This window comes from Rhynchophorus ferrugineus, unplaced genomic scaffold (genome assembly GCF_030347505.1).
Source record: "Rhynchophorus ferrugineus isolate W39M unplaced genomic scaffold, kcgeb_rfMv2 rfM3, whole genome shotgun sequence".
Classification (NCBI taxonomy): Eukaryota; Metazoa; Arthropoda; class Insecta; order Coleoptera; family Curculionidae; genus Rhynchophorus; species Rhynchophorus ferrugineus.
The window spans coordinates 14879506-14907137 of record NW_027472582.1 but is presented as its reverse complement, the minus strand read 5'-3'; the positions used below and the strand labels follow the sequence as shown (position 1 = coordinate 14907137).

Below are 27632 nucleotides of genomic sequence, written 5' to 3'. Positions count from 1 at the left end.
TTGCTTATTACGATTCAGTGTAATTTCATAATAATCATGTTAACAGAAATATTAACCATTACTTTCCGTGTACATATTAATGTAAAACAAATTATTTATAAATTACTATAACTTCAAAGTAAATAACTGAATAAACTGAAACTTTTTTTTATACTTTAAAGTCTCTTTTTTACCAACGAGGGTTTATCTGGAATGGACCTACTTTTTTAACGTAGGTTCCGAACCACGGTCCTCGGTATGGCGAATGACCAACTTAGATATCAATTCAGAAGACATCCGGTCCTACCCAGCCTGGTTACTGGCGTGACAGATCATTTTCCTTGTCGGATTTCACACTCTTGCGTGGGGGTGACGGCAAATTCTCCGTTGCGGAAAAAATACGTCATGTATCAGTTTTTATACAGTGCTTATGCGTATTCAACCTTATATATTAGATGTAAAAAAGGGCTTTTTTGCTGCTAACGATGACCACTCACTAACACTATATTTAATGTTTTATCAAAATATCCTCTTTAAAATGTTCTCTTATTCGATTGATTAAGTCTATTTTTCGTCTCCTCTTCGATTGTCAACGAACTAAAAAAGTAAGAATGCGCTCTTTCTTCATAATTCTCTAACAAATATATTATCATGCCTGACTTTTAGACGACAACTGAGTTAGTTTTGTCTAACTCTGGGACTATGGTTTTTCTATAGCTATGGTTTACCACATTTTTTAGTGCCAATCTGGCTGCGGCGACAAATTTTCCGATATGGAAAAGAACTGTTGATACTTACGCAGATACATTATGTAATTTAATATACTTAAGTGTCGCTTTGGCGTATCGAACGAAAAGAAATGTATAAAAATAATTATTATTTTTAATTTAAAGAATTAAAAAGTAGTACACCAAACAGCTATTTAGTGGTAGTCTCTTTGTAATATTTTTGATAATTTTCCAAGTTAACGTCATGTAATTGTCATTTAATTCAATTGTTTCATTTTTTCTTAATAATTTCTTCGTTTAATCTATTTGCTGATTTTCAAAATAAATTACAAGGCGTTTAGACCTTTTGCGGTAGTTAAACTATAACAATAATGCAAAATCAAGTTTTAAGTATATTGAATTATCAAGATGTCCTTTTATTTGTTAATTACAATAAACTGTAAAACTTAATGTCGTCTTTTCATGACAGTTTAATGGTTAGCTAGGCAATTCCAAAGGAATAACATTCTAGATAAGGTCCTTTTCTAGCAATATTTTTTAATGAAAATGAAATTTTATAAATTCTTTTTCACATGTATATTGGAATTCAAAACTCTTTATACCAAAATTAAAAAATTATTAATGAAGACATATTTATGCAATACTATTTAATCAAGAGCAAAACCAAAGCAAAAACCTTTTTAATCTAGTGCTTTTCAAGATTTTATTTCATCGAAATCAAAAGGAAAATATATCGCCAACTATAGCATCAGTGAATTTTACGTTTTTAATTTTATGGACAATTATAATAAATAATATTTACTATTCATTATTAATAATTTGATTGTTCGTATTGAACCAAAAAAAATCTAAAGCTTTAATAATAGAAAGCGAATAATTTAATAGATATGTATAAACTTTCTATTAACTCTGGATATTTCGTATTATAAGTATTCTAATTATTTATAAATATAAATGATGTCTAAGTATTGAAAATTGAAGGTATTTCATTTAATATATTAATATTATATCAAGATACACAATTAACGTTTGGACCTAACATTGACTCAAGATATTTATAATTAAGAAAACAAAAGCCGAAGCTTAAAAGTGATGTTTATTTAACTTTATATGTTTAAACAATATTAATTTGTACGTAAACGTACGTATTTCTTGTAAAAAAAATTGTCCCTTAAAATAAAATGATCAATTCGTAATTCATAAAAATAACATTTTAAAACTTATATTAGCTGCTCTACATTCAAATACAAATTCTTCTGACAGCAGAGAATTGACATTACGTGGCGACTGACAAAAGATATTCCCAATATTTATTTAGAGCAAAATGAAATTAAACTAACACTGTGATATGAATAAAAACAATATACGATAAGCTTAATTTTTATCAGGAACAGCATTGGATTTGGTAAGTTTAGATTATTTTCTTTCTCTCTAATATTTTTATTTGGAACGGATCCAATATTTTTTGTAGAAAACAGAAATATGGCTTTGAAGAAAGTAAAAGGGAACATCGAACGTATGTTTGATAAAAATTTAACCGATTTAGTTAGGGGTATAAGAAATAATAAGGAAAATGAGGTATTAATCTTTTTGAGGTTAAAACATAGCTTAGTAGTAAAACATCAATAATTAATTATATAAATAACAATGAACTAAATGTTAGTTTTAATAAGAAAAATGATTTTGTCTTGTTTTAGGCAAAATATATTTCACAATGTATGGAAGATATAAAACAGGAGCTTAGGCAAGATAATCTAGCTGTTAAAAGTAATGCAATAGCTAAACTTACTTATGTATGTAAAGGCTGTTTTATTCTTTGAAATATGTTTAATAATATTTAATTTTTCATAGCTTCAAATGCTTGGATATGATATTTCATGGGCAGGATTTAATATAATTGAAGTAATGAGCTCCAGCAAGTTTACATTGAAAAGGATTGGTTATTTAGCTGCAAGTCAATCTTTTCATTGTGATTCAGAGGTATGTAACAGCACCATGATATTGAAACTTTATGAAATATGAAATTTTAGTTACTTATGTTAACTACCAATATGATAAGAAAAGAACTTAATTCGCAAAATCAGTATGAAGCAGGATTAGCATTAACTTCCTTAAGTTGTTACATTAGTACAGATTTGGCAAGAGATTTGTCTAATGATATTTTAACATTGGTAAGAACAATTGTTAAATAAATTCATGAATATCATCTTATATCGCCCTATTTTAGTTGAGTTCAACAAAACCTTATATTAGGAAAAAAGCTGTTCTTATGATGTATAAAGTGTTCCTTAAATACCCAGAAGCCTTAAGACCAGCTTTCCCACGTCTTAAGGAAAAGTTGGAAGATCCAGATCCAGGTATATAAATATTTATTTTAAAATGTTCTTTAAGTATTTAATTAATACCTATTGTAGGGGTTCAGTCTGCTGCTGTGAATGTGGTTTGTGAATTAGCAAGAAAAAATCCCAAAAATTATTTGAGTCTAGCACCAGTATTTTTTAAACTAATGACTACAAGTGCAAATAATTGGATGTTGATTAAGATTATTAAGTTGGTAAGTCTACCTTAAATTTATAATAAACATTTTCATGTATAATAACAGTGGTTTATTGTGTTACCATATTGTTGATTTTATCTGAAATATAGTTTGGATTATTTACAATAGTGGAACCACTAATTGGAAGAAAACTTTCTGCACCTATTGTCAATTTAATTGCAAGGTACTTTGATGGAAACAGGACATATGCTAGATTATTTATTAGTTATTAGAATATTATGAACTAAATAATTTTCAGAATCATTTAAGAAGCTTTGAAAACGTTTTTTTCATTTATAGTTTGGTGCCCTTACCCCTCTAGAACCTAGGCTAGGTAAAAAGTTAATAGAACCTCTTACAAATCTTATCCATAGGTAGGTGATTGTTAGCATTTCATTAATGGCATCATATACAATATATTTTTAATTACATTATTTTAGTACATCTGCAATGAGTTTACTTTATGAGTGCATAAATACTGTCATAGCAGTATTAATTAGCATTTCATCTGGAATGCCAAACCATGCAGCTGGTATTCAGCTATGTGTCCAAAAATTAAGAATACTTATAGAGGACTCTGATCAAAATCGTAAATATGATATTGACATATTTATTTTGTTTTGTATCATTGATTTCTTGTAGTGAAATATTTAGGATTGTTAGCAATGTCAAAAATCCTAAAGACTCATCCAAAAAGTGTGCAGGCACATAAAGATTTAATTTTACAATGCTTAGAGGATAAAGATGAATCGATAAGGTTAAGAGCATTGGACTTGCTTTATGGAATGGTATTGCTTTGTTTTATATTTAGTAGTCATAATAATAATGATATTTGCTTAAGGTTTCAAAGAAAAATTTAATGGAAATTGTCAAGAAATTAATGATCCACATGGATAAAGCTGAAGGAACTGTATATAGAGATGAATTACTTAGTAAAATTATTCTTATTTGCTCACAAAATAACTACCAATTTATTACTGAATTTGAATGGTACATTACAGTTCTCGTTGATCTTGCTCAAATGGAGTTTGGATCTAAACAAGGTAATTTTTGTGCAAAATGCTTTAAAGAAAGTTTATATTTAGCCCACTTAACGAAAGAATCGTTATCAATTATTAAAGTACACAATTTGTAAATGTATATCTTAAATATTCATAAAATTCATCTTGGAAAGGTAATTGCTGATAGTTCCTTGTGCTGACATTTTTAGCCTGGTCACTTAATGCAAATGAAGGGGTTTGTGATACTTGTATTTCAATTGTTTTTGTGTTACAGTTATCTTTATTATAACACTTATTTAATTTCTTATTTAAATTGCTTCTGAATTACAATGTTCAGGTCGTCATAAACACATTGATTAACACTCCATGTTTTCTACCCTTCTTGGACGCCAGGATTTTATAGTTTTCCTAACGTTGTGTCAGTCTCTTTAAACTTTTTGATCCGTTTTCGGATGAAATAAATGACTCAACTTTTAAGTGATAAAATTTGAAGCCATATCGTTTTCATAAAGCACAACCTCCCACTACAAGAAATGAGAAAGAGCCAATATTCCACATATCATTCTTTGTGACACCTTGTAGTAAATATTTCTGGTATTCAGGTGGATCTATTTATTTCCTTTAGGTCATGTAATTGGATCTCAACTCGTTGATGTTTGTATTAGAGTTCAAGCTATAAGATCATTTGCTGTGGCTGAAATGGCACAGCTTCTTGAGGTGTACACATCTACTTCGCAATTTACTATAATGCAAGAAGTTCTTTACGCAGCAGCTTGGTTAACGGGAGAATTTGCCAGGTATGCCAATTTTATTGATATAAAAATATTTTATAATTTATATAATGTTATCATCATTGTTATAGTGAATTAAAGAATCCTGAGCATACACTAAGATGTATGTTGAAATACAAAACTTTACCACAACATATTGAATCAGTATTTATTCATAATATAATTAAATTGTTTGCCCATATTATGCAGTCGTATGAGTTAGCTGGACGTTATGATGATATTTTGCAGTTATGCGATGAAATCTTAGATAAAATGAACGAGAGTATTAAGTCCGCTGAACTGGAAGTGCAAGAAAGAGCAAGCACGTCTCTCATAATTATAAATATTGTTAAGGAGGAGATTGCTTCAAGTAAGTAATATAAATTATGATACAATTTATTCTTTAATTTTAATTTAATTAATATTACATTAATATTTATTTAGAGAATAATTCAAAATTAATGGATGATGTATCTGAAAATCAACCAAATGAATTAGTAGCAACAGAAATTTTAAGTCTGTTTAGCGGTGAATTAAACCCAGTGGCTCCCAAAGCACAGAAAAAAGTGCCTGTTCCAAAAGGGTAAAAATAAACTAAACAATTCGAGTTACCTTTTGTTATAAATTTTGATAATTATAGATTAGATTTAGATGCTTGGATAAATGAACCGATTGAAAGTTCAGATTCTGAATCTGAACCAGAAACCACTGATAATTTGTTTGTCAAAAGTGATAAATTCGATTATGGCAGTAAATCAGAAAAATACCAGTATGAACCCACCGAAGATGATATTAAAAAGGTACAATTTTGAAGTTTATTTTAATTAAAACTCTGTTGTATTAAAGAGCTTTAATTAAACAGAGTCGGGAAGCTCGTAAACATGAACAACAGAACAACCCTCACTACCTTAAAGGAAGTTTGTCTTCGGAGAAAAGTAGTAATGGACAAGAAAACATTGACAACATCCCAGTAACAGAATTAAATCTCAGTATACCTCTTAAAGTCATAACTCAAAAGCGATCGGACAAATATCTTAATCTTCAGAAAGAAAAGGCATCAAAAAAGAGAAGCAAAAGGAAGAAGAAGCATCATAAATCCGAAAGGTAGCAATTACCATTATGATATGTATATAATTTTCATTTTTTCTTATACAAGCTATATCACACGAATTTTTACATAATATAGCCAAAATATTAATCACATTGCTTAATTAAATGATGAGACCTTTTACTAAATCTCTTTCAAAGGTACAATATAATATTAAAACGACAAATGCAAAATATATCAAACGCATTTTTATATGTATTATAAAACACTGTTTGTTATATTGTAGTTCATCTGATGATAATGCTGTTATTGAAGTAAAAAGAGATCTAGAACTACCAGAAGGAGCAACATTATCTGATTCTGATAGTGATCATAACAAGGTTGATGATCCTCACAGAGCCTTGGATATTGATTTGGAGCTGTAAGTTTATCACTGACAAAAATGTTGCATATTTTTCCAAGTATTATGTATAATTTGACCTTAATATTTGTATATGCCTTTTTGTTATAACATTTAATTAAAGAATTCTACATACCCAGATCTAGTGTGCAAAACTTGTTAGGGGAAAAAACTTATTTTCGTCGTAGCCAATCTAGTCTATTGAGTGAAATTTCTGAAGACTGCATTTCCTAGTCTTACCTCTGATTATTCACTTACTAATAATATATGTAATGCAAGCTAAAATATAAAAACCTGGAGCAATAATCCAATCCAATTTTATGAAAAATGACTTCAAACTCTTAAATAAACCAACATTAAATAACACTACTCATCTTTTCAGGAAAAAACTCAAATATGAGTGAAACCATCCTTTTTAAAATAATAAGGAATTAAAAAAGTTGCCTTCATATCTGATTTTCACAGTATATTGCTGTAACTTGGAAATCACTATTCCTGTAAAAAATAAAAATTAGATTCTAAGACTTATCCTGGCCTCTGCAAAACTCTCTTAATAGTGTGAACTTGAAAGAGGCTTATGCTTGGTTCAGTTTTCATCCAGAAATTTCAGAAGCTTTACAATGGCAAAAGGTCATCTATCAAAAGGGTTCATATATCATTGTTATATATTGAAATTTTAAATAGTAAAATATATGAGAAATATTAAATTTCAATTAATATTGGAAATGATTAACGAATATGCAATACTTTTGTCCGGTTATGATTACATATTTTTAATATAAACAAAATAATGCTATTTACTTGATTCCTTAGACCTCCACTAGCTGATGTGTTGTCTAAAAATGAAACAAATGTGACAGACACCGAGAAGAAAGGAAAGAAAGACAAAAAGAAATCAAAGAAAACAGTTAATAACTCAACATTAATTTTTTAAGCCTTACTAATAAGTTTTGTTTTACAGGATATTAAAGAGAAGGACAAAATAAAATCTGAAAAAAAGAAAAAAGAGAAAGTAGAAAATTTACTAAAACTTGATAAGGATACTGATGAGGCCAAATCAAAATCAGACGGCAAGAAAGTCAAGAAAATTAAGAAGAAATCAAAGGATAAGGAAAAAGAAGGTAATAAGGAATTTTTATGTTATATATAATATAAATAAAAAACTTAACAGGAAAAGTGAAGACAAAGAAATCCAGTGCGGGATATGAAGAAGCCTTAGGTATATCGACCCCAACAAAAGAGAATTATCATCAATAACCAAATAATTGTTTCGTAATGAAAATATTTAGTTGCAATAATTAAACCACTAACATGTATTTTTGATTGTAAATTCATAAGCCAACAGTAATGAATTCGCTATAAAAATTAGCATTCAACAATTTATAGACATAAATCTTACAATCAAAGATAAAAAATGGTTTTTAGTTTCCAATTCCATTACAAAGACTATTTAAAATTTACTATTGCTTAATTTTGTATTCATATCATAAACAACTCTATGTATATAGGTATATAGTTTATAACATTAAATATAAAATTTATTTGCAAATTGTTTCGTTTTTTTATTCCTATGAAGTAGCGTTGGGAACTATCGACTGAAAATAGTAATTACTACTTTTAGTCAAGTGCACGGTTCGACGGTTTTTTTAAATTCGTAATTTACGAAATCTTTCGTGTATAAATTGTAAGAGAGGAAAGGACAGAGATAATTGGTTGGAATAGTTAATTTTATGTGTTTATATTTTCCAACACCCCATTCCATAATTACCAAAACCCACTATTCCAACTACATTTTGAACTTGCGAACAAAAAATTTGCTTAAAAAGAAGAGATATATTATACCCTAACCTATATACTTTTTAACATTTGGTAGATTACTAAGTTTTAAGACAATGCCTCAGTTTTTTACTGATGACTCTTTGACACTAGAAAAACAGATTGATTTAACAGACAAATTTATTCAGACTCATGAAGGTGATTTGAACAAGATTTATGACATAGATAAATGTTGTCAATGGATCCAAAGTAATAAATTTAAAAAGGTTTATTACATTTAAGATATCACTTGTCACCAGTTTTAAATACTATTTTTAAGGTATGTTTACAATTTCCTGATTATTTATTAGCGGATTCTACAGAAGTTGCAACATGTATACAAGAAAAACTGGGACAAACTGTGTATATTTTGGGAGATACTGCATATGAGAGGTAATGTCCATACATTTCACATAAATCATTTGTACTTCCTTATTTTATTTGCAGTTGCTGTATTGATTATGTAGCGGCTGCCCACATTAATGCTGATGCAATTATCCATTACGGAGTTGTATGTTTTTCAAAACCTCTGAATGATATACCTTATCTCTATGTGTATGAAAAACATAATATTAATTTAGAAGAATTAAACACTGCTCTTAGTGAATTTTCTATCGACAAAGAAATTGTAGTTTTACTTCTAGATACTGAGTTTATTTACAAAATAGGTTGGTATCAGCATATTAATAATACAAATACTAATTTAAGGAACATATTCAGTAATAAAAAGCTATTTTTAGATGAAATAAACACTATTGTTTCTAAGCGAAATAATATTCAGGTTCAAAGAGTTGACAATGACTTGTTAGATTTGGATGACAAAATTGTTGTCTATGCAGGAAGCAATTTAAAAAAACTTGAAAATTTTAATTTAATATTTAAAGGTATATACTAAAATATTTATTTAAGCAGTAAAAATTAATTTGTAAATTTTCAGCTAAATATTTCAATATACTTAATAGAGATAAAGAGTCATATGAAATTACAAAATATGAGATAGATCCTAAAATAATAAAAAAGAGAAGCTACCTTATAGAAAAAATACGAGATGCTCAAACATTTGGAATAGTTATTGGAACTGTTGGTGTTAAGAACTATATGAATGTTATCAACAGATTAAAAAAATTAATAGAATTAAATAACAAAAAGTATTATTTAATTAGTGTAGGAAAACCAACCATTGCCAAACTAGCCAACTTCCTTGAGGTGATTATCTAATTACTGATCTAATAATAATTATTAAATAATCGATAAATTATTTATTATTTTTAGATAGATATTTATATCATGATAACATGTTCATTGAATGATATATTTGACAGTCGTGATTATTACAAGCCTTTAGTAAGACCCTTCGATGTGGAGGTAGCTCTTAATAGTAACTCAGTTGATTTGAAGTTTTCTTATGATTACAACACATATATAAACACAGTTCAGGATATTAATGTTATAAGTAATACTGATGTAAGTCTAGTAACAGGAAAAATGAGACCACATTTCTCCACAATGGAGAATATACTAGACACATCAAAACAAAATCAAGTTGCAGTGAAAGAAGAAGGAACTGTAGCATTAAATACTAACTATGGTGCAGGATTTCTCCACGAAAGATCCTGGAAAGGTTTGGAGCAAAATTTAGGTCAAACTGAAGCTGCTTTAGTTCAAGATGGCAGAAAAGGAGTAGCTCAAAGCTATCAAGATGAATTAGCTTAGATTAATAGTTAAGTGTCTAAAATGAATAATTTAATCTTCAAATGAATGTATATTAGATAACGATTAGAATGTATATTTGGACTGGTAATATATATATATCTGTATATTTTGTGGAATTTTAATGAATTATAAAATATTAGTAATTTTAATTGTGATTTTTTTAAATGTTTTTTTACTCCTCGGTTTGTTAAACAAATATGAATAATTAATGATGCAATAAAATAATCAAACACTAGATTATTAAACATAAATCTGTATTCTTAAAATATATTACTTTAATTTTCTTAATCGATATCATATTATTTATGATATTTAAACGATATTCTATATATCATAGATATTTTGTATATATATATATATGTATACTTCAAAAAAAAACCGTCATATTTTCAAATCAACCAATAAAATGTATCATAGTTTAAAGGATGGTGTTGCCTATTGGAGATTCAGCTTTAAGACGCCATCTTTCCCCCAAGTTATACGTCATTTCTATTTATAGTAAAAAAGTGTATTGTAAAAATAGCTTGGCGTGTAGTTAATAGAAAATTAATATTGTTTTAAAATCAAGTTCTAGAGCGCTATAGCAATAGATAATAGTAAATAATGTGGTTATAGAAAACAACCTAAAATTTTACTGGTTCTTCAAGTCGCGCCATAATTTTGACGGTATTTATAGTACAAGGCTGTCGTTTACCGCCTGTTTTCGGACAGCTAATGTGCCTTTTAAAACCAAATCAAAGAAGATATTTTACTGATTAATTTGGATACTAAGATAAAAAGAGTAGACAAGGTAATATATATGGAAACTTATTAAATTTAAATAGTTATAATTATTTGTAAGGTTTGATTGCTTTTGACCATGAGGTCGATAGTAAAAATATCATTTGATATAAACATAATTATCCTCTGGTGTAGTAATCAACCACATATTTGAATTTAACAGTGAGCCAATATTTTATCTGTTTAAAATATTTTAAATACGTTTTAGATGGTTGATGTCGATAAATTAACTGATGCGGAACTCCGTACTAAACTTCTTGAGTATGGTTTCCCTGTAATGCCTATTACCGGCACAACAAGGAAAGTTATGGCCAAAAAATTGAAACTACTATTGGAAAATGAAAAAAAAGTGGCCTCATCTGATGGAAGAAGGTTTGTTATTTTCTTTGGTTATAAAGTTGATATATATAAAGTATATTTACAGATCTTTAGGACGATATTCCAGCGAAGAAGAAAGCGATTCAGATGCGAAATCATTAAAGAAAGAAAGGAACCGTAGAGCAACCATGGCTGCTCCAGTATCTACATCGAAAATTAGTAAAAAGAGTGTTGTTGAGCCTGAAGTAATGAAACATTTAATGTGTATTGTCAATTGTTATAATAAATATACATATATTTTAGGTGGTAAATTCGAGCCCTAAAAAACGGGATATAAGGACATCGGTAACTAGCACTCGTAGTCAAAAGATTGTGAAAGTTGCTCAGGATGAATTTGACACTGGCTCAGATTCAGAATCTGATTTAGTGGCATCTTCTAATAAATATGATACAGAGACATATGATACATCTTCAAAATATGATTCATTTAATGATGTTGAATATAGTAAACGAGTTTCACCAGCAAAGGCTTTGTCGAATTCCTTTTCCAGGTAAAAGTTTAATATAATGTCGTTTAGATGAATATTATATATACATATTGTTACAGATATTCACCACCAAAAACAGAAGATTCTGGCTACACCAGGAGAACTACCTTTAGTTCTAGTTCTTCACCATCTAGATATACTTCTGTTGGTGGATCTTTAGCATCTGATTATGCTGCTGATAGACTCAATCAGATCAGATCAAGATTATCATTAAGTTCATCAGGTAAGATCAACATCTGGATACATTTATGTATATAAGTGGTGATTGTTAACATGCTTTTCAGGTTATGACAAACCGGCAACAACTTCAACTACTAATCATGTAGCACTGGATGATAATGATACACCATTTTTGAGCAATTTTACAAAAAAATTATCAGCACTGAATGCTTCTAAAAAGACAGATTTTGACAGTAAAACTGACTTTGTTAAAGAACAGGACACCAATGGTTCTTCATTCTATGGAAAATCTTATTTATCAAAGTAATATGCTGTCAACATTATAGAAGACATATTAATAAACACATTTTTGATTTGCAGCTTTAAGTCGAATAGAAACCGCGAACCGGCTTATGATTATAAATCCAGAGATAACAATGGAAAAAGCAATTTTGTTTCGTTCGCTGTGTTGGCGTGTGCCGCTTTGTTCTTTGTGTTTCTTGCTGTTGTATATCTTGGAATGAAATCTGACACATCTGTTACTGGTCCCGGTAAGAATAATCGGTATATTAAACCTTAATGTTTTTAACTCTGAAAATATTAACATTTTATAATAGAAATTACAAGTAAATTTTCATTATTGCTGTAATATGCCATGAAAATCATTACAAGTTCTTCTGAATTCATAAGTTAAATATGTTGAATACATTTACGTGCATTAGATTTTAATACACTAACTGATATGATATGTGAAGTGTGTTTTGTCATTAAATAATACTCTTTCCCTATTCTTAAAAAAGTTTTAGTGTTTTTATAATTTTTTTGTCATTTGTCTTTTATAATTCTGTTCTTGTATTTTTTAATAAACAATAAATATTTTGCTTTGTTGGAAGAAATTGTTTTTGTTTTATTACGTTAAATTGTTTTCCATTACAGTGGATATTTTACAGTCAGTAATATAGATCAAGGGTGATCTTGTTTTCGAAAATGAAGTTTTCTTTTATTGTTAAATGTTGTATTACAATTGTAAAATTTCCAAGTTACATCCTTTTTTCCTATGTCCTGTAAGATGCTGAAATATTTATTGCTTATTATTAACCGGTGAGAGAAATGTAGAAAGCTTTTGTAACTAAAAACATCATAATTAACAGTGTATTATAGATAATTAATTTTCAGATCAAAAGTGCCAAGATTTCGGCTAATTGTTTGTCTTTTGTAGGCTATAACATACCTCTTTGTTCGCATAATGAACATACCAAAAATTGCATTAAAAACGATGACGTCCAAAACGCAATAGATCTGCTCACTGTAATAAAGCCCGAACTGCACAAAAGATCAGTTGCTCACCGGTGCCATGACGCCACCATCAAACCTCAAATGATCGAGGCAGAAGTTATATCATTTTGCGTCATGAATTACGCCATTAAAGATGACATTGCGGTGAAAAATGATCTCAGAAATTTAGAAATAATGATTTTCGCCAATCCTGAATGGGGAATAAGTATAGCACAAACTGAAGACAATAATGGGGCCGTCTTCGAGGGTAATGTCGTAAAGGATATAGTAAGTTGTATTTATTCTTTTTTATTGAAAATCTTATGGGAAATATATTTTAGGATCAAATGGTTTCTCCCGATCTTAAACTAACTAGTTTGGTGATACTAAATCCAGAAGTTCCTTATAGATGCAGCATGTATAATTTATTTACAAACGCGTTATATGTGATTATGGTGTTGGTAATTATATTTGCCGCTTTATACGGGCTTAGTTTCATGTTCAAAATCTATAAAAGATATATGCAAAAGCAAAAGAACGAGGTAAGCCTTCTTTTGTTGTCAATTCAATCAACTCATTTCAACAACGTGTTTTTCTGTTTTAGGTAAATTCAATGGTAGAAAAAATTATTGACATTCTTCAAAATTCTGCGGCTGAAGAGTCATCGGAGAACTACGTGGTAATCAATCATGTTAGAGACATGATTTTAAATGTAAAAGACCGAAAGGGTATGTGTTCAGTCAATTATAGATACATTTTGCCAATCTCATTATTTTATAGCTAAACAAAAATATTGGGAAAAAGCTGTACAATATATAAACGAAAATGAATCAAGAGTCAGAACAGAAGTGCAAACAGTTCACGGAGAATCATTCGATGTTTGGCGTTGGATTGGAAGTGCCAATTTAAGCATGTCTGGGTAAGTACAAGGTGTCATCGTATTTTTTGCATGTGTATTTTATGGTGGGATTTGTTTGAAAGGTGGTGTGTTTGAAGCTTAATGTAATTTACACTGATATGTTTTATTAAACTGTAATAAGAATACAAAGGTGTACATATGGTTGCTGAGATATTATAAGTGAATTCAATTATGTCATATAATTCCTCATCAACCAACTTTCAATTTTCATATGTGGGTGATTGGATTGGTGAAGTTGTACAAGGGACTGAAATTATAAAATTAAATTATTGTATTTGCTTTTAGTTTATTGTAATTAGTACTTTGGTACTAATGTGTTGTAGTTTTTGTATAAAATATTTTGGTTTACACTATAATATTGAAAATTTTAAATGTTTAAAAAATACATGTATGCAAAATATATCTATATCATATATTATGATTAAATGCTAATTAGTTCCATGACATTTTCCAAAGAACGGAATGATAATTTATAATTCTCTAGTCATTTTAAATAGGTTTTCAATAAGGATGCGTTAATGTTGGCCTACTGTGCCGGCTGTATTATTTTGATAGCGACTATTTAACCAAAGTATTGATGATGCCAAAAGATCTTGGCAAGCTACACCATTGGGTAACAACAAATTCGCAAAAAAAAAATTTTAAAGTTACTGAACAAGCATAATTGCCATATATGAAACGACTCAAAATCACACGAGTTTTCCCAACAACGACAAGAGCTGCAGAACAATGATAACCGATTTGTTTCAGCTCAAATTAAACTATATGAACGTAGACGACATGTGATTGAAGCAGGATTGTGCTCCATAGCGACGTCTCGATAAACTGCAGCTTTCGTTCCATTTCAATATTGACCCGCCCTTATTGAAAAACCCTTCCAGGTTTAATTTTAAAAAAACTTCATGTAACTATAAACTGATTTGGTCATTATGGATATTAGTGCAACTGTTATCATTTTCCATGTCGGTTTTAGCGTCGGAGTTCTTTATTAAAATATCGCAAATACCAACACACTGCCTCTCAAACTGTCACAAATATATTTTAATAACACATAGTTCTTTTTTTAGTGATGCGTCTGTCACTCAGTACCGTCCTGGTCGTCGTATTGTCGATGCTCAATATTTAATCGATCGAACTCTTCGATTCCCTCATAGAGCTCTTTTCTTTTGTTCCTCGAGTAATGTGCAAATAACAAAGGAGGTTCGAGAAGGTTTCTTTTCAATACTCACATTAAAATGTAACAGATGCTACAAGGAGTATAACGTGTGCAGTGAAGAACCGAAAAAGGAGCTTTTAAACGTTAATTTGGCTCTAGTAGCCGGCATTCTTAGTTTGGGATTGGATTTATACCAACTAAACGAGATATGTAGCTCTGTGCATATGCCGCCCATATCTGGCGATGTTTTCCAATCATACGTGAACGAGATTCGTGAGATTTATCATAAAAACAAATGTGATACTGATGATGAAGACGCTAAGTCGGGATTACTGAGCCTAGTGTCCAACGATAGCGGTATATTCAGTGAATCGTCTGGTATAATTAAAAGACACGGAGAAGTCGAGTTAATAAGCTCTACGCCCAATGATACCGGCATTTTCGATGAGTCCAATAGCTCCCGTTTAATAAATACCACATTCGAGTCTATGAATTCTTCAATTAATACCTTGAATTATGAAGAAAGAAAAAGGTATTTTTTAAAGGAACTAGAACGCGACATAGATAAAATTGAAGAGTCTACGCGAGGCCAGAAAAATGATGAAGTTTGGTTTTGTCAGAGAAGAAAAAGACTAACGGCCTCCAATTTTGGAAGAATATATAAGTTGCTAGATAAGACAAACAGAGCAAATACAGTTAAATCATTGTTGTATTCAACTTTTAAAGGCACCGCTGCAACACGATATGGCCAAGATAATGAAGACGAAGCCATTGAATTATTCGAACTGATAACAGGAAAAGTAGTGGCCAAGTCTGGACTAGTTATACACAAGGATTATCCGTTCCTGGCAGCCTCGCCTGACGGTATTATATTCGAAGAGAATGCTTTAGTTGAAGTAAAGTGTCCTTATAAAGCGCGAAACTCTATTTTGCGCGATGCATTCGATAAGAAAGAGATTGAATTCGCTACTTATACTAACGGCATTCTAAATCTGAAAAGAGAGGATAAGTACTATTATCAAGTTCAAGGTCAACTACACGTAACAGGAAGAGATCATTGTTACTTTATTGTTTGGACGCCGCAAGACATTGCTTTCCAGAAAATCGAAAAAGACCAAGAATGTTGGGATAGAATGTTCCCAAAACTGGAAAGGTTTTATTTTGACCATCTACTGCCGGAATTATTAAAAGAAACCATTTAGAACATTTATTTCTTTACTGTTGTATTGGAGCCAAAGATCTGTCGTGCGGTTTCATCAATATCATCTAGTTTGTGGCGGATGCATGCAAATCATTTGTTGTCAAAACAATTAGCTCATATCTTCAAAACATTTCACAAAGAATGCCGCGTTTATTTTTATAATATCACAATAATTTTAGTATCTTGGAAGAATGGTATACTTATTTTTAATAAATTGTGTTATTCAGACATATGAATCTTTATCCACAAAATAAGTGTGAATGCAATTTAATTGTAATGCTTCTAACGTAGTGATCTCTTACCACTTAGAATCAAATATTTTATTAGTTTAAAAGGGTTTGTTATAGTACACATTAAAATATATTTTCATATATGTTATATTTAAAACACATTTATATCGAAGTTTATATATATACTTAAGTTAGTTTGCATGTTAATAATTATATATAATCTACACTAAACTGCAATAAACTGTATTTAAATGATGATTGTGTTCGTTCTTTTAAACTCCTCTTGAATGCGCAACTTGTTCTAACCTCTCGTGTAATGACTTTTTAGTTCCCCTCGCAAAAATATTTGGCAAGGACAAGCTTTCGACACGCACCCGGGATCGGCAAATTCTCCTGCCTATTCGCCAACTCCGTGCCTGAAAGTTAGAGGAATGGTAGATGAAAGCGCTGGTCTCGGAGCGACAGCAGCGCGCGAGGCCGTTTTATCCAAAGTAGCGCATCGCTGTCGAATTTTGCATTGTCAGGCCGAGGCAAGCAGCGGCTGTGTTTATCTGAAATGCGGCGATGCTCAAGATGCCGCTGTAGCCTTTAAAAATCTCCACGGTTGGTGGTGAGTATTAGAATCATTAAAAAAGTTATTTCTTTACCCATAATTGAATATGCGAAAACTAGTTTATTTTCACTAATTTCTAAAAATAAAAAATATGAGACATAATAGGAGCAAAATCACAACTACACTAATTTTTAAAAATCTTTACTAATAATGATCGTTAGTAACACAGAACTAAACAGACAGAATATTAACATCAGATAACATTCTCTCTCCTTTTAACTAGGTTAAAAGGAAAAAATCGCCTTCGGCAGTATATTACGTTACCTATGACGTATGGCTTTGTCTTTTTTATTGGAATTACTATAGGTGCTTGCACGTATTTTCATCGGGGATATAACACTTCCCATAATTTTCTATAATGTTTTGATCAGTGGCACACGAAGCCATGCCGCATCGATCTGAACATGCTATAATCAAAAGGAGCTGTGACTGGCGAATTCGCTGGATGCGGCAGAACTTAATAGAGCTGAAACAGGCATCCTTCACAACTCTTGCAACGTGTGATCGAGACATTATCTTCAATTCATTATCTTCAAGCTCTCTTCCAAGCCGTTCTTTGTCATCGACATAAAGAATCGTCGCTTTTAAGTCATTAAATCCAAAAAAATAATTTAGATCATTCCATGTTCAGCGTTAGTATATACTGGATAACAATAATGGTAAATGGAAAACTGTTATTTTATGTAGAGGAATGCCAAAATCGTCGAATTGAATGGTTAGGTCAGATTGTATAAGAGTTTCTTACATTGATACTCTGCATTTTCACTAACAGATATCGTTGATCAAAATACCGCAATATCTGAATTGCAAGTTAAATTATTACATAATAGCTCTTGATAAACCGTAAAGATCAATCATCAAATTTTAATTTATGTTATTAATATTTAAAACGATTGAATTACGATTAAAAGTTAAATTTATTTTCATGAGAATACTCAGATATTGACACCTGCCAGATTCCTTACAAATGTAGCATAAACTAGTAAATTTTTAAATCTTGACTAACAAACTTTTTACCCCTCTATACGGTCTACGAATAATATAAGTTATTTGTATTTCATTTTTGTTAGTAGTTTATTATGAACAATTACTTCACGAATTAAAATAATTACCAGTAACCCGTAATCGACTTTTAGATAAAGTATTCTCAACCAGCACGCTTCTGTTGATGCCGCAGAACTTCCAACATTCTTTACCAAGCCTGGTCACTATTAATAATCAATTATTTTCGCCTATTCTTCAAGTCCTAATCAATTATTTAAAACCATACTTTTTTAATCTTAATAATAATTAATCTCTTCTAATTTTAATGTAGTAATAGAAACAGATCGAAAAACTCAGATTAGGTCTGAATATGTTAAAACTATTCCTTTTTTTAGGGAATAGTAAAAGGAATATTTTTTTAAGGAACAGTTTTTAACATATTCAGACCTAATCTGAGTTTTTAATCTGTTTCTACTACTACATTGATTGTTGCCTCTTAATATAATAGTTTGATTTCAAATAATAATACTTAATTATCCTTAAAATGTTGGGTAACGTAAATTTCAAAAACAATCACATAAACCCATGCCCACAACAGCTTTGAAACAAAACTGCAATATTTTATCGATACCTAGAGTGAAAACACTTTTGTTGTATTAAACAGCACTTTTCGTTTTATTTTACAGGTATTCATGTCACTTAGTTACAGTTAAATATCTTCGATTAGAACGTTATCAGCAAAGGTATCCAGATGCCCCATCTGGCCCACCATATTTGAAATCAGCCAATCCTTGCGACTAACTGGTATAATGAAGAAACACATTTGTAGAGTATTGAATGTTTTATTTGAGAAGAAATGTTTGCCACCTCGAGGTATTATCTATGCCGGTTATATTTATTTTTTTACATTACGTGGGCATTTGTTTTACTGTTCTCGACATGCTTACAAAGGTGACAAACGTAATATTTTAGTGTTATTTCTAGTTATAATATTATATTACTTAGTATAAGTTTGGAAGAATTTATTAGTTTATTTGAAATATTTCTCTTTGTTCAAATAAGTGTTGAAATATATAACATTTTTGCCATATCCATAGTAGTATTAAGAAATATATACCTATATCTTTTATAATAATGAATATTAGATTTTTCCAAACTTAAGTGTATGTATTTTCATGGCTTATTTGGACTTGTATCCGAGTAGGCTTATTGACTGATTTTTTAATTACTGTTTAAATAAGTAATTAAAATTTTATATGAAGAATGTTGCTTTTTCGTAAAAAAAATTGGACTGATCACACGTTAAAACTAGGAATGTTACTAAATTAATTTTGGATACTATAGTCTATTCGTTTAATATTTATTAGTGTGATATCGTCATGAGTATCATTATATTTTAAAATCTAGTGCTGGATCACACAGGTTTCGTAAATTTACTGATGCGAAAAACTGCCTCTATCGTCTTAAATTTGTTTAAAATGAAATTTTATTGTTGATACTAAAGTAGACCAATGTTGAATTTTTTACACCAAATAAAATTAATATTAAGGTAAACTGTGAGTGATCCTTGTATTATTGAAATTGTATAGCTTAATTTTAGATATCTGTTTGTTATATTAGCCTTTTTGAGTAACATTCTTGATATTTATAATGAATTGTTTAACAAATTTTGTCTAAAATATTCTAGAAAAATTGTTATTGATTAAATTTTTTAACTTAATTATTTCCATTAGAAAATATGTTTCTTTGCCTTTTAACAAGTTTATATGTTCATCATTCTTTCATATTGGTACTTGGCTTTGTTAAACTTCAGTAGATATTAATACCCTTTAGTTTTGGAAATGAGAGTAACCTGATTTTTGAAATGTAAATAAATTGTATTTTCAGTAGATGTTTTATAATGATATGTTCATTTAATAAATTTATTTTTAAGTTATCTTTTTATTTCATCAAAAGGTAGAGAATGCTAATGTATACCCATTAAAAATAATTTCCTCTTAAATGTGAGGCTCTCGAGCAAAAAATAATTTATTGCAAGCATTAATCGTCGCCTATGGTTTTGTCAACTTCCCTTTAGAATAGTCTTTTTGCTGGGTAAATTAGGCTGTTTTATATGAAATATAATTTTTAAAATACCTGTCTCAATTGCAATTTGAAAAACATCTATATTCCAACTAAAATTATATATGATTAATTGTCAATTTGTATATATATGACATATACAAAATTGAAATATCTTAACATTCTGCTTATTTCAATTGACATAACTCAATTTGACATTTGAATCGATACGGTAGTGTTGCCGGTTTGTTTAAAGTTTTCTGATTTATATAAATTTATTTAAAATGGCTATAAGTTTATTGAATCCAAAAGCAGAAGTTGCCAGAGCAGCTCAAGCTTTAGCAGTTAATATTTCCGGAGCCAAAGGTATCCAAGATGTAATGAAATCTAATTTGGGACCTAAGGGAACGATGAAAATGTAAGTCCACATGTTTCCTATTTTCCTTTTATTTAGTAATAACAGTAAGGATACGAGTTTAAATTGACTAAATTTGGTTTGTTTATGTCATAAACTATCTATTAATACCATTAATTGTCGGTATTAGTTTTTCATTAAGCCAATATTTATATACTTATAGGTTAGTATCAGGAGCAGGTGACATTAAAATAACTAAAGATGGTAATGTACTACTTCATGAAATGCAAATTCAACATCCCACGGCTTCTCTTATTGCTAGAGCATCTACTGCACAAGATGATATGACTGGTAACAAGGAATTAAATTATTTAATCCTCAATATTAAATTTTAATTAATTAGGTGATGGAACAACTTCCACAGTTCTGTTGATTGGCGAATTATTAAAACAAGCTGATATTTATATCGCTGAAGGACTTCATCCCCGCATAATAACCGAAGGTTTTGAGAAAGCAAAAACTAAAGCTCTCGAAATTTTGGACAAAATTAAAATTCCTATTGAAATTAATAAGGAAAATTTAATGGATGTATGTAGAACAAGCCTTCGGACTAAGGTATATTAAGATAAACACATAATTTTAATTAATATCTAAATGTTACTATATTTTATTATAGGTTCATCAGAAATTAGCCGATGTCTTAACAGAAGTTTGTGTTGAAGGAGTTCTTGCTATAAAACCAAAAGATAAGCCAGTTGATTTGCATATGATTGAACTTATGCAGATGCAGCATAAAACTGAAACTGATACTACTTTGATTAAAGGTATAGTAATCACATAATCCTATAAATACTAATATAGAAAAAATATATATATATATAATGCAGGATTGGTCTTGGATCATGGAGCTCGCCACCCAGACATGCCAAAACGCTTAGAGAACTGTTACATTTTAACTTGCAATGTTAGCTTGGAGTATGAAAAAAGTGAAGTAAACTCTGGTTTCTTCTATAAAACTGCAGAAGAAAGAGACAAGATGGTAGTTTAAATTGACTTAATGTTTTTTTAATTTTTTTCATTAAGCTTGTATGTTTTTTTTAGGTTGCAGCTGAAAGGGATTTCATTGACCAGAGAGTTAAAAAAGTTATTGAATTGAAAAAGAAAGTGTGTGCAGGAAATAAGAAGAGCTTTGTTTTAATTAACCAAAAAGGAATTGACCCCATGAGTTTAGATCAATTAGCTAAAGAAGGTAATAATTTGATGCTCATAATAAGTTTTATATAGATTAATTCCAAAATCATCAGGTATCATTGGATTAAGAAGGGCTAAAAGACGAAACATGGAGCGTTTGGCGCTTGCTTGTGGCGGAGTTGCTGTAAATTCCTTTGATGATCTGTCAGAGTCGTCCCTTGGGTATGCAGGTATAGTTTATGAACATGTACTTGGAGAAAATAAGTACACCTTTGTTGAACAGTGCAAGGTAAGATATTATAAATCTAATATAATTAAACGATATTGATGTTTTATGGTACATTTGTAGAATCCTCAATCTGTAACTATTCTTATGAAAGGACCCAATAAACATACATTACAACAGATTAAAGATGCAATTAGAGATGGTCTTAGAGCAATTAATAATGCTATTGAAGATAAAGCTGTTATTCCTGGTAATTTAAAATAGAAGAAGATGGTTTCATGTTGTTATTGCTTTAATTTGTTTTCAGGTGCTGGTGCTTTTGAAGTAACAGCCAATAAAGAATTGATTGCATGGAAAGATACTATTAAAGGAAAAGCGAGATTGGGTATAGCTGCCTATGCAGAAGCCCTTCTGGTTATACCCAAAGTTTTGGCTACAAATTCTGGCTTTGATGTACAAGTAAGTGAAAGTTTTTATTTCACATCAAAATATCAAAAATGTTCTGAATTAAGTAGCATTAACATGTCAATATTTATTATTTCAGGAGACTATTGTTAAATTACAAGAAGAATCTCGTACTAGTCCCGATCCTATAGGGCTGGATTTAGCTTCAGGTGAACCGATAAGTCCTAAAGATGCTGGCATCTTTGATAATTATGTTGTGAAGAAACAAATTATCAATTCGTGTTCTATAATCGCCAGTAATTTATTGCTGGTTGATGAAGTTATGAGGGCAGGCATGAGTAGCCTCAAAGGATAATCATCCACACCATTATTATATTTCAAAAATACCTTTTCTATTTTTAACACATTTGCCTTTTAATCAGATTTCACCGCTTTGTTTCTAACGCTTAATTAATATGATAACAATTTTTGTTCTTAATAAAGCATTTAATAGCTATATGTTGTTTACTTTTTAGTGATTCGGCTAAAATTTCAGAGACTATCATAATATTAGATCAGCTATCCAATATTTTTGTGTATAAATGATGCATGTCATCAACAATGTCAAACACATTGCTAAATTCAGTATATAATAACGTAAAATCCCTTTTAAACTTTGGCCATTTGTCTTTTCATTTTAGTTTTATTCATCAATTAGCACTACTCTAGTTAAAAAGAGACAGAAAAAGAAAGTTAATGAAGTCTGTTTTTCTATTACCTATTGCCTCCGAACATCTAACTAGACCGCTTAAACAGACCTTAAATTCAATTTGTGCTTGTAATGATCGACACTGTTGTCATATGTCAATGTAAATATAATAAAACCATTCTAACCTACAATTATTGTGGCGATTTAATTAACCGTACTTTAAGCACTTCAATAAATATGCATTAGATGTACTAAACTATTTAAAAAATTATATTTTATGACGTTATTTTTGTTTAATTGTTATATTTTCGTTAGTATTTTGTTGTCAGACTCAAAATAAACGAAAACTTAAATTTAGTGCGGCAACGTTGCATTATAAATTTTAATGAGGTGCATTAACTGCTTTATTGGAAGGACTATATTTTATTTCAATTTTAAAAAATGGAAAGGCATATTTTGTACGTCCAAATTCACTTATAGTGTGTTTTTACGGTACAAACAACTTGAATCACATCTCATACCTTGGAACAGTTTGATTATATTAACTTGATAAAAAAAGATCAATGCAACATATATATGCATTTCAGTTTTAAGCCAACAATAGCTCAATAAAACGTACATATTTAAAATATAACATAAAAAAGGGGAATTATTATAAAAAATGGAAAATCCTTTGGATGGCACAACATGAATCGTTTTTAGAGATAATGTCATACTCTTCATTTTAAAGTTGGTACCTTATTTAAATTCAACAAATTTAAGAGATAACAAACAAACTATCGCGGTAAAAGGTTCGTTTGCTTTTTGGCTAAGGTTATTCAAATATCTTTGGAGTAAATCATCTCTAAACAAATCCGCATATATTGATGGAAGTTGCTTTTTTATATAATTGCCAAACATCTTCAAGCTTTGGACCTCTAATTACTATTAAATATAATATTGTCAATCTATTTAAATCAAGCAACATCTAAAAAACCTCTCAATTATTTATAGAAAAATAAAACCAAAATAAACATTATATTTTATATTAACATAAAGAAGTTCGAGTTTTTTTTTGTATACTTTCTAGTTTTGTTATGTTCCCTCTGTTAACTTCATTTCGATGAATTCTGTTTCCTAAGACTGATGCATTAAGTATGGTGTTGTATTTACTTAGTCTTGGGCATTAAAGTTCAATAAATAAGTCAGCTGGTCGGAATTGGATTTTTGATTAACCCCCTTTTATAACTGAAAAACTATTATTCATTTCAGAAGCTTCAACTACTTTTACAAGCAAAATTGTTTTTTTTTCTTAATGATAGAATAATAACCTCTCACTAAAATCATCAATCTGTATGTTTTCGTTTAGCTCTCGTTTTATAGCTATCATTCTGAGCCTCAGAGAGTGTATGCCATTGTTTACTTCCTTTCTCTCTACACTAGTTGAACAAGTTTTCAGTATGTTTCTCATCTCTTTTAGAGCATTTTTTTCAAAGTTTGGATTGGTAATATCCTCTGAAAGACGTTTTTTTTTAATAGCACCTGTGGGAGAAGTTGCTTTTTCTTATATATATATATATAACAAAATAATCTAAACAAAAATAATGTCATAAAATATAATTTAACTTAACAATTATAGTACATCTAATGCATATATTATCTAACTCAAATCATGCAAAGTGCCAAAACAACGTTTGCTAGTTAATAACCCGTAATTATTATCACTAATGTTTTGAAGAATGTTGCAGATCCAGTTTTAAATTTTTTCATAGTTAGCTTCCCATATTTGAATTGCTTTCTCAACAAAAGTTTTACTCTTGATTTTTTAATATTCTTGGGCAATTATTGTAACCAATTATTCAAAATTCATATTTTAGTCAAACTTATATTAGGAACTAACACATTTGTGGCAATCCAGGGTACGACCAATTTTATATAAAAAAAAATGAACATTGATTTCTAACCGTACAAAAATTTGTAGCAGTTCAAGTCAGTTTAGTTAAATCGTTTCGATATCTCACGTTTGATTGTAGGAAATATATATATTATATGTCGTTCATATGTATTTTGTGCAAATATTTCAAAAATGAAGTTAAATGAAAAATTATAATAAGTATGCCATAACTATATTGACAAATATCAGATATAAAAATATTTAAATTTGTATTCTTGAACTCTCTCTCTCGTGACGCATAGTTTGTTCATCCTGTGCCTTTTTGATACATTCAATAACTTCGTGATTGTACGTGCTATGTAACATTAACGCTAATACTCCTGCTCTGTTAGCCATGCTTGATCGTATTTGACGTTCTTTTTCTAACAATTCGTCCATCTTCAACCATTGACGAACTCTTTCCAAATCAATCTGAAATATATTTAAAATAAACAGGTCAAAATATATAGAAACATTTTACATAGGATATATTAGGTAAATATATAATATAAAATTTAAAAAAATAAACCAAATATCAATTAAGTTAAACCAAAATTGTGTGGTAATTACTTGCCTCAGCTCTCCTTAGTTTCTCCCATACATAGTGTTTTGTACAAGATTTTTTGGGAGCCCTACAGAAATCTCCAGTGGATGTAAAGACATTTGTTACTAAAGGACATCCACATACTTCATGCTCTAGTATTTTGGGATCCTTACAGTGTTCGGGACAGAGAACCCGCAGTCTTTTACAATATGTTCGATTCGAGGGATTGAAGAAATCACAAAACATATTATTTCCTGCAATACAAATAATTTCATGAACAGAGAATATATAAATTGGCCTTGAACAAACCTTCTATTCTTGTCTTAAAAATACTACCAAATGATGCTTGGGCTTCATATTTATTAAAACATTTTTCCATGTGTTTAATTGCTGATTTTGAATGAATTTCATGTCCACATGTTACGCAGTACATAGAGCTCTCTTCATCTCTCTCTATATCATTTTCTAACTGAGGATCAATTGATGCCTGTCTGGCTCTTTCAACTAAGTAATCAATTTCTCGATGACGTTTATCTAATTCCTTAAGAATCTGACGAACTTCTAATTGTTGTTTTCTCACTTGATCCAATGCTAAATAACATATTAAATATTCTAACATATACCCAGCTGTCAATTTTTACATTTACTTTATTACTGATTAGTGTTTGAAATTGAAAGACCAAAATTACTTTATTGATCTAGTTTTTACCTTTTCTATTCTTTTCTTCAGCTGCTGAAGGTGCTAAAGCCCACTCTTGTAATCTTTGAGGTAAAACTTGCAAAATTCTTGTCTTTGCTAAATTCATACCACATTGGTCTGAACAATATTTTGAACCATATTTAGCACTTCTAACACATTTTGGGCCATAACACTGTCTTGGATAATCAGTTTTTAAATGTTCATTATGTGATTGTTCAATATCAGAACCTGAATCTTTCCTCTTTCGCCTTGAACTAAAAAAAATGTAATAGTCCAATTAAACTTAGTAAGTTTTAGAAAAATATACTTCAAAGGTGTTGTTTTAGTTTTCTTTCGCTTAACATATTTTCTACCCATGATTCAAAGATTATTATTTGACAATTAAATACAGGAGGTGAAAAAACTTTCTTAAAAATATTTATGAACCTTACCCTCCACCAAGAGCATTAACGCAGAGTCTTTGTTTACATCTCACTTTAGTTTTTGAGGAATTATGCTTACTTTTTCTTGTACAGACATCACACCTTCCACAATCTTCAGTTCTGTAACATCCCATACATTCCCCACATTTTTTTACTTTTTTATCTACTTTAACTAAAAATCTAGAAGATTAATACAAAATTTCAATTGAATCAGTTTCTTACTGACCTTCCCTTTCATATCTTTCTTTCCTTTTCTTAGATTTTTTTTCGTCAATAACTTGAGCTGATGGTTCTTCCCTTTCTCTTTTTGTTTTCCAACGTGTTTGTAAAGTGGGGTCATCCTCTTGACAACGAACACAGAAATACTGGCGAATATTCTTTGCTTCTTTTTCAGATATTTTAATACAGTCACCATGATACCTAAAATAAGTTATTCTAATAATTAGAAATCGCCTGTTTATTATGATTTACCATTCTTCACATGCATCACAGCATATCATAAACCTAGATGAGTCCGAAGACCTACAAATACAATATGCTTGACCATCTTGTCTTAATAATGTATCAATTTTAGATTGTCTTTCAGGTAAAACAAACTGTTTTGCTATATCCTCTCTCTAAAAGATATGTAAAAATAAAAATACACATTATAAATATCTTACATACTGAAATATCTGATCGTTTTCTTGACATTTTATTTTGATACTGTATGTTAAATCTACTAAAAAACAAATAAAACTAATAGAAACAATCCTAATAAAAAATATAATTTAAAAGCTAGGTTTAAAAGTCAATAAGAATGGCTGTCATTATAACTGTCAAAGTTGACAATGGAATCAGTGAAATTTCGATTGGCCTATATATTTATATATGATTATATCAAGCTAATTTATTATTTATTCTTTTTGCTCTAAGTACTAGAATAATCGACACAAGTCAAACGTTGTATTTAAGA

The 27632-nt window shown here is 29.7% G+C and overlaps 5 protein-coding genes across 6 annotated transcripts; 4 read left to right on the top strand and 1 right to left on the bottom strand.

Moving 5' to 3' along the window:
- Positions 1–1966: 1966 nt before the first annotated feature.
- On the top strand, positions 1967–8014 carry garnet (adaptor-related protein complex 3, delta 1 subunit-like garnet). The gene is made up of 20 exons (XM_076401035.1): positions 1967–2112; positions 2179–2285; positions 2405–2500; positions 2559–2687; positions 2738–2878; positions 2935–3064; positions 3122–3261; positions 3544–3617; positions 3684–3832; positions 3886–4031; positions 4085–4286; positions 4870–5041; positions 5107–5384; positions 5459–5597; positions 5655–5814; positions 5877–6118; positions 6349–6483; positions 7276–7369; positions 7424–7583; positions 7634–8014. Exons 2-20 carry the CDS (start codon positions 2190–2192, stop codon positions 7717–7719), a joined length of 2769 nt encoding a protein of 922 aa, XP_076257150.1. The 5' UTR covers positions 1967–2112; positions 2179–2189; the 3' UTR covers positions 7720–8014.
- Positions 8015–8290: 276 nt separating this feature from the next.
- Positions 8291–10096, top strand: Dph2 (Diphthamide biosynthesis 2). Its single transcript, XM_076401034.1, has 6 exons — positions 8291–8504; positions 8558–8670; positions 8725–8945; positions 9018–9161; positions 9215–9483; positions 9550–10096. The coding sequence occupies exons 1-6, from the start codon at positions 8355–8357 to the stop codon at positions 9988–9990; spliced, it is 1338 nt and encodes a 445-aa protein (XP_076257149.1). The 5' UTR covers positions 8291–8354; the 3' UTR covers positions 9991–10096.
- A 342-nt stretch (positions 10097–10438) lies between these two features.
- MAN1 (LEM domain-containing inner nuclear membrane protein MAN1) lies at positions 10439–20109 on the top strand. 2 transcript variants are annotated; one of them, XM_076401033.1, is made up of 13 exons: positions 10439–10780; positions 10979–11142; positions 11195–11333; positions 11392–11639; positions 11696–11859; positions 11921–12119; positions 12177–12346; positions 13015–13358; positions 13412–13612; positions 13675–13798; positions 13851–13989; positions 16905–17186; positions 18860–20109. In XM_076401033.1, the coding sequence occupies exons 2-13, from the start codon at positions 10979–10981 to the stop codon at positions 18972–18974; spliced, it is 2289 nt and encodes a 762-aa protein (XP_076257148.1). In that variant the 5' UTR covers positions 10439–10780; the 3' UTR covers positions 18975–20109. The 2 variants fall into 2 exon arrangements, with proteins under 2 accessions (XP_076257148.1, XP_076257147.1); XM_076401032.1 differs by lacking the exons at positions 16905–17186; positions 18860–20109 and adding an exon at positions 15057–16831.
- A 338-nt stretch (positions 20110–20447) lies between these two features.
- On the top strand, positions 20448–22907 carry CCT6 (Chaperonin containing TCP1 subunit 6). The gene is made up of 10 exons (XM_076401027.1): positions 20448–20652; positions 20813–20940; positions 20993–21204; positions 21266–21413; positions 21477–21628; positions 21691–21838; positions 21894–22069; positions 22130–22256; positions 22314–22465; positions 22551–22907. Exons 1-10 carry the CDS (start codon positions 20519–20521, stop codon positions 22764–22766), a joined length of 1593 nt encoding a protein of 530 aa, XP_076257142.1. The 5' UTR covers positions 20448–20518; the 3' UTR covers positions 22767–22907.
- Positions 22908–25188: 2281 nt separating this feature from the next.
- Positions 25189–27487, bottom strand: LOC143194335 (CXXC-type zinc finger protein 1). Its single transcript, XM_076401028.1, has 8 exons — positions 27344–27487; positions 27149–27294; positions 26904–27097; positions 26687–26849; positions 26265–26509; positions 25865–26146; positions 25586–25809; positions 25189–25443 (listed from the first exon to the last, which is right to left on the bottom strand). The coding sequence occupies exons 1-8, from the start codon at positions 27368–27370 to the stop codon at positions 25234–25236; spliced, it is 1491 nt and encodes a 496-aa protein (XP_076257143.1). The 5' UTR covers positions 27371–27487; the 3' UTR covers positions 25189–25233.
- Between the last annotated feature and the right edge of the window lie 145 nt (positions 27488–27632).